Source organism: Somniosus microcephalus, chromosome 14, assembly GCF_052327205.1.
Source record: "Somniosus microcephalus isolate GS21.2 chromosome 14, FLI_Smic_1.0, whole genome shotgun sequence".
In the NCBI taxonomy this organism is placed as follows: domain Eukaryota; kingdom Metazoa; phylum Chordata; class Chondrichthyes; order Squaliformes; family Somniosidae; genus Somniosus; species Somniosus microcephalus.
This window is the reverse complement of record NC_141000.1, coordinates 42901923-42914520: the sequence shown is the minus strand read 5'-3', so window position 1 is coordinate 42914520 and position 12598 is coordinate 42901923. Positions and strand designations below refer to the sequence as shown.

Sequence of the window (12598 nt, the reverse complement as noted above, 5' to 3'; positions counted from 1 at the left end):
ACCTGCGGCCGGGGAGGCGCAAATTAAAGGCGAGGTGCGGGGCGGCCATTTTTGTTGTTGGCCACCTGCCAGCACCTGCCTACGCTCCCGACCCCGGCCTCCTGAACCCCCCCTCCGGCCCCGCGGAGTGCCGGCTGCGCTCCAAGAGCCTGGCACTTCTCCTCGGTGCCGGGCTCTTTTGCCTGCACTTCCGATCCTCGGGGGTCCAGCTGGGCCCCAGATCGCGCTGCACAAGGCCCCTCCCCTTTAAGAAGGGGAGGAAGGCCTGCAATACCGCAGCGCGACGTGCCGCAGCGTGTGATGCTGCAGCATGTTGCACCATGATATTCACTCGCAGCGCCCCACAAGAGGGATGCGGGGTGCCTCCAGTAGCGTCGCGCTTCCCTTTGGGGCACAACCACTCAATTTCCGGTGCGGGGGCGCGAATGGTTCCGGGGCGCTACTTTTAGCGCCCTGGCGAGGCTGGCGCCCCAAACGGGGCTATACTCAATTTCTCCCCCAAGGTGTTCAAGAAAGATAGGGAAGGAAAGAAAAGAGGTGAGGTGGCAGTATTAAGGAGAATATTACAATGCTGGAGAGAGAGGATGTCCTGGAGGGGTCAAGGACAGAATCTATTTGATTAGAGTTAAGAAACAATAGAGATGCCATTACACTACTAGGTCTGTTCTATTGGCCACCAACTAGTGGGAAGGATATAGAGGAGCAAATTTGCATGGAAATTACAGAAAGGTGCAAAAACTATAGAGTAGTGATAATGGGGGACTTCAACTATCCGAATGTAGGCTGGGATAGTAATAGCGTTGTTAGGGTGAAAATTATATAGCTTAAAGCAGCAACATAAAGAGTTAAAGAACGTATTGTAAGAAGTGAACTTGTAAATAAGAAACATGGGCACAAGACAAAACAAACTCAGCTTAAGACGGGGCAGGAATTAACTGTTTGTGACTGCTCCCATTAAAACCATTGTGCTTGACATTATTGTTGAACAGTTATTGAATGTGGGAAACACTAAATATTTCACAATTATTCAGTGGTGCAGCCTTCTGCAAACTATTTGCTGAAAGCCCTTTGGATGTATTAATGTAATTCTACTATTCTATAATGCAAAGTCGATGAATCAAAATTGTGTGTATTGATGAGTTACAGTAATTAGTAGCTGCAAAACTGCCCAACATTCTGGAAGGCTCCATATCATTCCTGTGAGGACAGGGGAGTTGTTGCTGGGGGAGCGTGATTGGTTGAAGACACCTGTGTGTAATATTTTGCTGTAAAGTATAAAAGAAGTTTCAATACCTTGTTGCTGGGGGAACGTGATTGGATGAGGACAAGAGAATTGTTGCTGGGGGAACATAATTGGATGGACACATTTGTATAAAGTTTCAATACCTTGTTGCTGGGGGAACATGATTGGGTGAACACATTTGTGTGTAGTGTTTTGCCTGTATAAAAGAAGTTTCGATATCACTGTAATGGTGAGAAGGTGATCACTAGACCGCAGGGTCTATGGCTCTTCTCCCAGAGCGCTCTGACCAATAAACTGTGAGCTTCTACTTTGAGACAGACTCGAGTGAATCTATTTTTCACCAACAGTGTAAAGGGCAGAGAGAGGGAAGAATTTCTGAAGTGTGTTCAAGAGAACTTTCTTGATCAGTATGTTTCTGGCCCACTGAGGAAGGAGGCATTGCTGGATCTGGTTCTGGGGAATGAGGTGGGTCAAGTGGAGCAAGTGTCAGTAGAGGAACATTTAGGGAATAATGCATAGTATCATAAGGTTTAGATTAGCTATGGAAAAGGACAAGGAGCAATCTAGAGTAAAAATATTTATTTGGAGGAGGCCAATTTCAGTGGGTTGAGAACGGATCTGGCCCGGGTAAATTGGAATCAAAGATTGGCAGGCAAAACTGTAATCGAACAATGGACTGCCTTTAAAGAGGAGATGGTTCAGGTAGAGTCGAGGTACATTCCCACAAGGGGGAAAGGTAGAGCAACCTTCGCCCCCTACAACCCCGCCCCCAGCCCTCCTCAACTTCGCCCCGCCTCTTCCGGCCGCGGCGCTGACTGTTGGGAGTTGGTTGTTCAAACCCGGGCGGGTAGGTTCGGTGGACTCCCGGGTCCTGATGGCGGCCTCCCCAGGTCTCAAGCACCGGGTGTGCATGGTGTCGGACTTCTTCTACCCCAACATGGGCGGGGTGGAAAGCCACATCTACCAGCTGGCGCAGTGCCTGGTAGAGCGCGGCCACAAGGTGCTGGTGCTGAGCCACGCCTACGGCGCGCGGCGCGGCGTGCGCTACCTGACGCGCGGCCTAAAGGTGTACTACCTGCCGCTGCGCGTGCTCTACAACCAGTCCACCGCCACCTCGCTCTTCCATAGCCTGCCGTTGCTGCGCTGCGTGCTGGTGCGCGAGCGCGTCAGCCTGGTGCACGCGCACAGCTCATTCTCTGCGCTCGCGCACGACGCCCTCTTCCACGCGCGCGCCTTGGGCCTGCGCACCGTCTTCACTGACCACTCGCTCTTTGGCTTCGCCGACCTCAGCTCGGTGCTGACCAACAAACTGCTCACCGTGTCGCTGTGCCACGGCGGCGGACACACCATCTGCGTCTCCTACACCAGCAAGGAGAACACCGTGCTGCGGGCCGCCCTCAGCCCCGACGCCGTCTCCGTCATCCCCAACGCCGTGGATCCCACCGACTTCACCCCCGGCACTGGCACCGAGCCCCAGCCCGGCACCCTCACCGTGGTGGTGATCAGCAGGCTGGTGTACAGGAAAGGTACGGCCCTTCCCTTCCCCACCCTTTCTCTAACTCCCCCTCTACATTATGTTAGCTGTGGCTCAGCGGGTAGCACACTCGCCTCTGAGTCAGAAGGTTATGGGTTCAAGCCCCACTCCAGAGACTTGAGCGCACAAAGATAGGTTGATACTCCAGTGCAGTGTTGAGGGAGTGCTGCACTGTTGGAGGTGCTGTCTTTCAGATGAGACGTTCAACCGAGGCCCCGTCTGCCTTTAGGTGGACGTAAAAGATCCCATGGAACTATTTCAAAGAAGTGCAGGGGAGATGTCCCTGGTGTCCTGGCCAATATTTATCCCACAACCAACTGCTCTTTATCTGAAGGATTGGAGTGATTTTGTGCTCAAGTCCCTGGAGTTGGAGGTATTAGGCCCGGTGACCAAAAGCGTGTTGAAAACGGTAGGTTTTACGTTGTGTTTTGAGGGAGAGGCGAAGAGGTTTTGGGAGTTCATTCTAGAACTTCACACCTAGGCAGCTGAAGGCAGGGCCGTCAATGGTGGAGCAATTTTTCAAGAATTGGAGGAATTCTGAATTCTGAGATCTCTCAGGATAGTACTCAATGTTCCCTGTAATTCAAAATACAGCACATGCATGGTTATTCATAGGAACGGGAGTCAGCATTGAGCCCCTTGAGCCTGTTCTGCTATTCATGAGATCATGACTGATCTGCGACCTAACTCCATATACCTGCCTTTGGCCCATATCCCTTAATATCTTTGGTCAACAGAAAGCTATCGATCTCCGATTTAAAATTAACAATTGATCTCGCATCAGTTGCCGTTTGCGGAAGAGAGTTCTACACACAGAGTGGTAAGAAGTTTGGAAGTGTTTCCTAACTTCACTAAAAAGTCTGGCTCTAATTTTTAGACTATGGTCTATAGTCCTAGAATCCCTAACCAGTGGAAATAGCTTCTCTCTCTCAACCCTATCTGTTCCCCTTTACATCCTGAAAACTTCGATCAGATCACCCCTAAGTTCTAGGGAATACAACCCTAATTGGTGTAATCTCTCTTTGTAACTTAACCCTTAAAGTCCTGGTATTATTTTGATAAACCTACGCTGCACTCCCTCCAAGGCCATTATATCCTTCCTAAGGTGTGGTGCCCAGAACTGCTCACAGTACTCCAGGTGTGGTCTTACCAGGGGTTTGTGCAGCTGCAGTATAATTTCTACCCCCTTGTATTCTAGTCCTCTAGATATAAAGGCCAGCATTCCATTAGCCTTTTTGAATTTTTTCTGTACCTGTTCATGACATTTTAATGGTCTATATACCTGGACCTCCAAGTCTCTCTGAACGTCCACTATTTAGCTTTTCACCATTTAGAAAGTACCCTGTTCTATCCTTTTTAGGTCCAAAGTGGATGACCTCACATTTGCTTACATTGAAATCCATTTGCCACAGTTTTGTCCATTCACTTAATCTATCAATATTCTTTTGTAATTTTATGCTTTCATCTACAATGTTGCCTATCTTTGTGTCATCTGCAAATTTGGATATATGACTTTCTATGCCATCATCTAAGTTAATAAATACTGTGAATAATTGAGGCCCCAACACTCCTACCCATTATCCCTACTCTCTACCTCCTGCCGCTCAGCCAATTTCCTAACCAGATTAATAATTTGCCCTCAATTCCGTGGGCTTCTACCTTAGTTAACAGTCTCTTATCACAGAACAGAAATCACAGAAACCACACAGTGCAGATAGAGGCCATTTCGGCCCATCGAGCCTGCACCGACACATATCCCACCCGATCCCCGTAACCCCTACACCAACACATATCCCACCCTATCCCCGTAATCCCACGTATTTAATCCCCCTAACACTAAGGGTCAATTTATCATAGCCAATCAACCTAACCCGCACATCTTTGGACTGTGGGAGGAAACCGGAGCACCCGGAGTAAACCCACGCAAATGTGGGATTTTATCAAATGCCTTCTGGAAGTCCATATAAATAACATCCATAGACATTCCCCTGTCCACTACTTTAGTCACCTCAAAAATTTCAATCAGGTTTGTCAGGCATGACCTACCTTTCACAAATCCATGCTGGCTCTCTCTGATCAACTGAAAAGGTGTTCAGTCACTCTATCCTTATTTATAGACTCTAGCAATTTCCTGACAACAGATGTTAGGCTAACTGGTCTATATTTCCCTGACCAAAAAAATTGCAGAGATATGGGGAAAGAGCAGGGGAGTGGGACTAACTGGATTGCTCTTCGAAAGAGCCGGTGCAGACTTGATGGGCCGAATGGCCTCCTTCTGTGCTGTACTATTCTGTTACTCTCTGGTTCTGAAGGGTGAGGTAAAAATCCAACTCTCGCTCCAGCAAATTCTGAGCCGTTGTCTCCTCAGTGCCAATTTTTGTCTGATTACTCTCCTGTGAAGCGGCCGGGATGTTTTATTGTGTTAAAGGCGTTCTATAAATGCAAGTTATCACTCAGTTGCTTCCTGCGCTCCCACTTGCTGCTTTTCACTTGTTTAGAGTTAGTACTGTATCAAAAGGATTTTTTCTTTTTTTTTCTGTGGTGGTGGGGTGTATTTAACATTTAAAAAAAAAGGACAAACAGATTGTGAATGTTGGGGAATCTTGGCCATAAGCCAACACTACTACAGTGGCCTAGTGTGCTGGAACACAACCTGGCTCTATTCTTTTGATTTTGTACTTCAGCCATTTTTTGAATTGCTAATATTAATGTTTGTTATTACACATTTAGGAATTGATTTGCTTGCTGGTATAATTCCTGAATTATGCCAGAAATATCCAGATTTGCACTTTCTCATTGGTGGTGAGGGACCTAAACGGATTGTATTGGAGGAAGTCCGGGAAAAATACCAGCTTCATGACCGGTAATGGGACATTTCCACACTTCACTTTTGTTGGGGAGAAACCGCAGTAATGTTGGTCTTATTCCCAAAAATGGTTTAATTATTGTTTTATAACAGGATTAGAATTCAAATTGTACCTCTTGTATGGATACAGTACAACTTTATCGAACAAACTCTAATTTTTGTAGGTTTTTGCCTGCTGCATGCCTGGATTTTTCACTAATTTAGGTAACATAATTTCTATTGAAGGAGAAAGCAATAATGCTAAGTACTTGACTGTAAATGACTTCTGGTTGATATTTAATATTCATATATACTTACAGAGCTATCCATTGTACTGCATTTCCCAGCTTTAATACATTGCTCACCCTAGCATGCTTTGGTTTTTGCAAATTAATAAGGATGGCTTACAGTGCTTCACAAATGAGCCAAGTAAATATTTATTTTGAAAATGAGTATTTAAATAAAAATCCTGTCTGTATGGGATGGGAAATATTTCAGTAGCTTTTAATTCCTAGTTTTTAAGAGTCCACTTTATCAAACAAAATTACTTTAAAGTAATTCGTCCCCAAACATTTGGCTCCTGCTCCATTTTGGTGCAAATAGTGACTTGGAAAGGGGGGCCTAGAAATCCGACGCACTGCGCTCATTTTACAGGTGTAAGGGTCCAATATGGCGGGTGGTGAGCGCACGCTCATTCCGTGGCAGAAGTGCGCCACCTGCCATATTGAATTAGAAACATAGAAGATAGGAGCAGAAGTAGGCCATTTGGCCCCTCGAGCCTGCACCTACACTTCACCAGGGAGGCTGTCACTGAGCTCTCTCACCTACTGCAGCCACAACTCCAGCCTCAAACCAGGGCATGGACAGCATTGCCTGTGGCTGTAAGGGTCACTGTGGCCCATAACATTTATGCAACAGGCTCCTTCCAGGTTGTAGCAGATGACAGCTCCCAGTTTGCTGTGCACTGTTGTATTTGTGACATCAGAGGCGCTCTACGCATCACCTTGCCAATGGAGTGGAGCAGGATGAGAGACCACTAGGGTTTGCCTGCAGTTGCAGGCTTCCCCAGGGTACAAGGTGCCTTGTGTGCTCACCATCGCCAGCCTGACATCTCTCGGAATAGAAAGGGATTCCAATCCGTCGCTGTCCAGCTTGTTTACAACCACAAGCAGCACATCGTGAAGGCGTGCTTTCCTGGCAGCAGTCATGATTCATTCATCCTGCACCAGTTCTCTGTACCGACTTTATTCCAATCCGGCTGTCTAGTCACAGGCTGGCGTCTGGGTGAAAAGGATGTATCCCCTCCAGACACGGCTCATAACTCCAGTCAGGAGCCCAGGCACAGCAGAGCTGGTCGACAATGTTGCCATCAGAAATATCATTTGAGTAAACATTGGGTGTTCTGCTTCGAGTGGAGCTTTGCAGTGCAGCCCTGGCCATGTATCCAGATTTATGGTTGTGTCTTGTGTGTTGCATAACTTCATGATAATGAGGGACCAGCCCTTAACACCACCTGGGGAGCAAGAAGTGCAGGAGGAAGAACAACATCGACCAGCACTGGCTGTAGGTGCCAGAGTCCTTGGTAAGCAACCCGTCCAAGAATGCTTCACGTCACACAACAGTCCTGTAATCCTTAGCACCACCATCCTTACTCCCAGCAGCCGATAGCTTTTCTTGAGTCTTATGGACCTTTCCCTCCCTTCTCTACGAATATTAAAGCACCAACACCCAAAAAACTGAATCCATGAACTCAATTCCATCTGTGTGTAATATTTAACAGGAATAATAAGAATCACTGTTGTGCAACCCCTTAGTGCCTGTCTAGTGTGCTTGTTAAAGAATTCAAGTGTTTCCCCAGTGGCTGCAGTTTAGGAGGTGGAAGGGTGGCTGAGCTTCCATTGAGGACACTGTAGTTGACTGTTGTGAGCGAGCAACAAGCAGCTCTGGGCCTTGAGGTCCTGGCTACAGACTGCAGCATCACAGCATAGGCTGGAGCAGTGTGGCCCAGCTGGATGTGGCACTGGCGGAGTGGATGGCAGGGGAGCAGGTATGATGTCATCCTGAGAGAGGACCGCAGGTGTCTCCCGAGGAACCAAGGCCACGCTCATGGGACTACGCTTTAGCCCTCCTGCAGCTCTGTGAGAACAGAGTGCAGGAGCGAAGTGACGTTCTGGAAGCCCCTTTCAGCACTGGCCTCGAGCCAAGCTGATGGGCGTCTGAGCTTCTATAGCAGTAGTGTGAGCTGTCAGGAGCAGCTGCATGATGATGGGACCTGTAGTCGTGCAGATAAAGCTGACAACTCTGTTCATGTTGGACAGAATGGTCTCCATGCTTTGCATGAAGCCCCAATGCAAATTGGAGCCTGACTCCTCCATCTCTGAGCTATTGTGCTGACTAACAGGCTGCCCAGTGCACCTAGTATTTCCCACTGTATGCCCATCAGCCTTCTTCCATAGTTTGGGCCTCAAAGTTAAGTTCTGAGTCCTCTGCAGCAGTGCTGGTATGTGATCTTTGCTCTCTGGCGAGTTGGCACCTGTGGACTCCTATCCCCCCGCCCAAGCTCCTGCACGCTTGTACCCAGAGATTCACCATGTGAAGGCCCCTCCTCTTGCCTACTATCTAAAGCCGGCATGGTGCCAGTCTCTGATCTGGTGCTTGCTAGGGTGTGATCGAGTGATGCTGCATCTTCAGGAAGGCTGGCTTCCTCTAACTGAAATGGCATAGGGGCTTTCACATCTTCTGGGCCTGCAGTGAAAGAGAAACAAGGGTTAGCTTGTGGTGTGAAGGTGGAGTAAAGAGAGATGAGTGGCTGGTGAAAGCATCTGCTGTTTGTTATGCAGACTGTGTGGAGAGAGAGGGAAGTGAGATGGGAAAAGGAGGATCCAGTGTGAAGATACCGTGTGACCTCTCCTCCAGCGTTGCCCGTAGCCACAGCCGTGTCTCCCCCGGCCATGATGGACAGCACGTTTTCTTCCAGAAGGGACAGGGTGTGCAGTTGGGCCGGCCTCCTGCTGCATGTTGTGCGTGACTATCTCCTGCAAGGAAGAAGGGAGTGTGTTCATTAGTGTTGTGAGCAACGTTCTCTTTAACCCGCGCAGCTCTTCAGGGATCCTGCGCAGCCGGCTTTTCAATGCAAGAACTGTGTGTCTGGTATTTTGAATGGGCCATGCAGCTCCTTAAAGGAGCCGTACAGTGCCAAAAAAAATTACAGGGAACATTGGTTGTGAGGTGTAGAAAATGTATCTTGTCATGGTTTAATAGTTGACATGCTATAAGGCACAGATCACAACATGAACAGAATGCATCATAAACAGAGTGGGAGGTTGAGAATTTGGTCAGCGGGGAAGGAGGTGCACCTTTTAGTTTAATTTGTTTACTATAAACCAAGTGAATTAATCCTGACATAAACTCCATTCCCTGGCCACCGACTCCATCCCACTCCCTAGCATCTGTCTGAGGCTGAACCAGACCGTTTGCAACCTTGGTGTCATTGACCCTGTAATAAACAAATAATTTAACAGTACGTTTGTGTTAATGGAACATTGTTGAGCTGTAAAGTTGTTAGAAAAGCCTTTTCCTTTTATTGATAATGTGACTCAATAATGTGCTTGTATTGTAATCTCCTCATTCATGGCACATAAATGTTATTGTGATGCGTGGTGGTTCTAGCCTTGCGGTGTCCAAAATCAGCTCATGAGCTGTGCATGCAGCTCTTCTGTGGCTGAGGTGCTGCTCTTTGCTTAGCTGCAGCTGCCTCCAAGCATCCTGGCAAAGTAGGAAACTGGAATTGATGCTGCAACCACTTCCATAAACCTTCACACTATAGAGTGTGAATCTGCCTTAGGAAACACCAGTTTCAGTGGCAAAATCACAAGATCATTTATAATAGCTTTACAGATCCTACAAACCTTTTCAGTGACACAGTGGCGCATCACAGTGGCCACCACATCCTGAGGACTGCCTGCAAGCTGGCCTGTAAAAGATGCGAATTGAGAAGTGACCGAATTCAGAGGGAACAGAAGACACGTGGGCAATCGGCTTTCTTTCAATAACCCTCTCTTACACTGGCTGCTGTTCCTCTGCCGTGAATAATCCAGGCTGACTCATACAGACGAGACATTAAATCAAGGCCCTATTTGCCCCCTCAGGTGGATGTAAACAATCCCGTGGCACTGTTCAAAGAGCAGCCGAGGAGTCCTCCGCAGTGTTCTCAACCAACACAACTGAAACAGATTATCTAGTCGTCATCTCATTGCTGTTTGTGGGAGCTTCCCCCACATTACAACAGTGACTATAGGCTGAACATTGGCTGTAAAGTGCTTTGGGACGCCTGAGGTTGTGAAAGGCACTATATAAATGCAAATCCTTTTATTGAGGCTAGTAAGCATCACTGTACTGAGTGTCACCTGTGATTAGGTTTCTCTTTTTTTGTAAACGAGTTTTATACTTGTCACTTTTTTTACAGGATAATTTTGGCAATATTTAGTCAAAGCTTGTGTCTGAATGACACTTGATTATGTTAGATGGGTAATTAAGAATTGAGTTTTAAGTGCTTTATTGCTGTATGTTGTGTTATTGATAGCCTATCTATCTCCTGTTATTAAACAGCTTATTTAAAAAGGGGTGCCTAATAAAGGGTTAGCAGTTGTTGATTATTTAATAACTGCCTGGAGAGCTTAGAACTAGGGTCACAGTCTCAGGACATAGACAGACATAGACATAAATATAGAAGATAGGAGCAGGAGTAGGCCATTCGGCCCTTCGAGCCTGCTCCGCCATTCAATGAGATCATGGCTGATTGTCCAAATTCAGTACCCTGTCCCTGCCTTCTCCCCATATCCCTTGATCCCTTTAGCCTTAAGAAATATATCCAACTCTTTCTTGAATATATTTAATGAACAGGCCTCCACCGCCCTCTGTGGCAGAGAATTCCACAGGTTCACCACTCTGGGTGAAGAAATTCCTCCTCATTTCGGTCCTAAATGGCTTACCCCTTATCCTTAGACTATGACCCCTGGTTCTGGACTCCCCAGCCATCAGAAACATCCTTCCTGCATCTAGTCTGTCCAGGCCTGACAGAATTTTATAGGTTTTGATGAGATCCCCCCTCAATCTTCGAAACTCCAGTGAGTATAAGCCCAATCGACACAATCTCTCCTCATACGTCATTCCTGCCATCCCAGGTATCAGCCTGGTGAATCTTCGCTGCACTCCTTCCATGGCAAGGACGTCCTTCCTCAGGTAAGGCGACCAAAACTGCACACAGTACTCAAGGTGCGGTCTCACCAAGGCCCTGTACAACTGTAGCAAGACATCCTTGTTCCTGTACTCGAACCCTCTTGCTACGAAGGCCAACATACCATTTGCCTTAACCGCCTGCTGCACCTGCATGCTTACCTTCAGCGACTGGTGCACAAGAACACCCAGGTCTCTCTGCACTTCCCCTTCTCCCAATCTATTACCATTCAAATAATAATCTGCCTTCCTGTTTTTGCCACCAAAGTGGATAATCTCACATTTATCCACATTATAGTACATTTGCCATGTTTCTGCCCAATCACCCAACCTGTCCAAATCGTACTGGAGTTTCACGACATCCTCCTCACAGCTTACCCTCCCACCCAGCTTTGTGTCGTCTGCAAATTTGGAGATATTACATCCAATTCCCTCGTCCAGATCATTAATATATATTGTGAACAGCTGGGGTCCTAGGACCGATCCTTGCGGTACCCCACTAGTCACTGCCTGCCACTCGGAAAACAACCCGTTTATTCCAACTCTTTGCTTTCTGTCCGCCAACCAGTTCTCTATCCAAGTCAATACCTTGCCCCCAATCCCATGTGCCTTCATTTTGCACGCTAATCTCTTATGCGGGACCTTATCGAAAGCCTTCTGAAAGTCCAAATACACCACATCCACTGGTTCTCTCTTACCTATTTTACCAGTTACATCCTCAAAAAATTCCAGTAGATTAGTCAAGCATGATTTACCTTTTGTAAATCCATGTTGACTTTGTCCGATCCTGTCACTGCTTTCCAAGTAACAACAGAAAATGCTGGAAAAACTCAGCAGGTCAGGCAACATCCGTGGAGAGAAATTTGAGTTGACGTTTCGGGTCGAACCCTTCTTCAAAACTGGAAAGAAAAGAAACTGGATCGAAGGCAGGGCTGCGATCGGACAAAAGAATAAAAGAAACAAAAGAAGTAAAAGAGATTAAAAGCTAGACGAGATGGTAATAGGCTGAGATTAGGTGTAAAGTGTACTGGCAGGGCAAAAGATAGCTGCCAGGTGTGAGAGAGAAACAAAAGGAAAGGTGGGGGGGGGGAAGGAGTGGAACAATTACAAGAGAATAGCAGAGCACTTTTCAAGTGCTCTGCTATTACATCTTTTATAATAGACTAGCATTTTCCCCACTACCGATGTCAGGCTTACCGGTCTATAATTCCCTGCTTTTTCTCTACCACCTTTTTTGAATAGTGGGGTAACATTAGCTACCCTCCAATGCATGGGTACTGTTCCAGAGTCTATCGAGTTCTGGAAGATGACCAGCAATGCATCTACTATTTCTAGGGCCACTTCCTTAAGTACCCTGGAATGTAGATTATCAGGCCCTGGGGATTTATCGTCCTTCAGTCCCATCAATTTTCCTAACACCATTTCCCTACAAATACTGATTTCTTTCAGTTCCACCTTTTCATCAGACCCTATGTTCCCCGGCATCTCTGGGAGGTTATTTGTGTCCTCCTTTGTGAAGACAGAACCAAAGTATGAATTTAGTTGGTCTGCCATTTCTTTGTTTCCCATGATAAATTCCCCTGATTCTGACTGCAAGGGACCTACGCTTGACTTCACCAGTCTTTTTTTCTTCACATATCTACAAAAGCTTTTACAGTCAGTTTTTATGTTTCCTGATAGCTTTCTCTCATATTCTATTTTCCCTTTCTTAATTAATCCCTTTGTCCTCCTTTGTTGAATC

The 12598-nt window shown here is 46.8% G+C and overlaps 1 protein-coding gene across 2 annotated transcripts in view; it reads left to right on the top strand.

Moving 5' to 3' along the window:
- The first annotated feature begins 2009 nt into the window (after positions 1-2009).
- Positions 2010-12598, top strand: part of piga (phosphatidylinositol glycan anchor biosynthesis, class A) — a 30999-nt gene continuing 20410 nt past the window's right edge. Inside the window, exons 1-2 of one of the 2 annotated variants that reach the window (XM_086006515.1) lie at positions 2010-2769; positions 5508-5640. In XM_086006515.1, coding sequence (XP_085862641.1) covers positions 2118-2769; positions 5508-5640 — 785 coding nt within the window. In that variant the 5' untranslated portion in view covers positions 2010-2117. The remainder of the gene's footprint in view (positions 2770-5507; positions 5641-12598) is intronic. The other variant, XM_086006514.1, reaches the window with a different exon arrangement.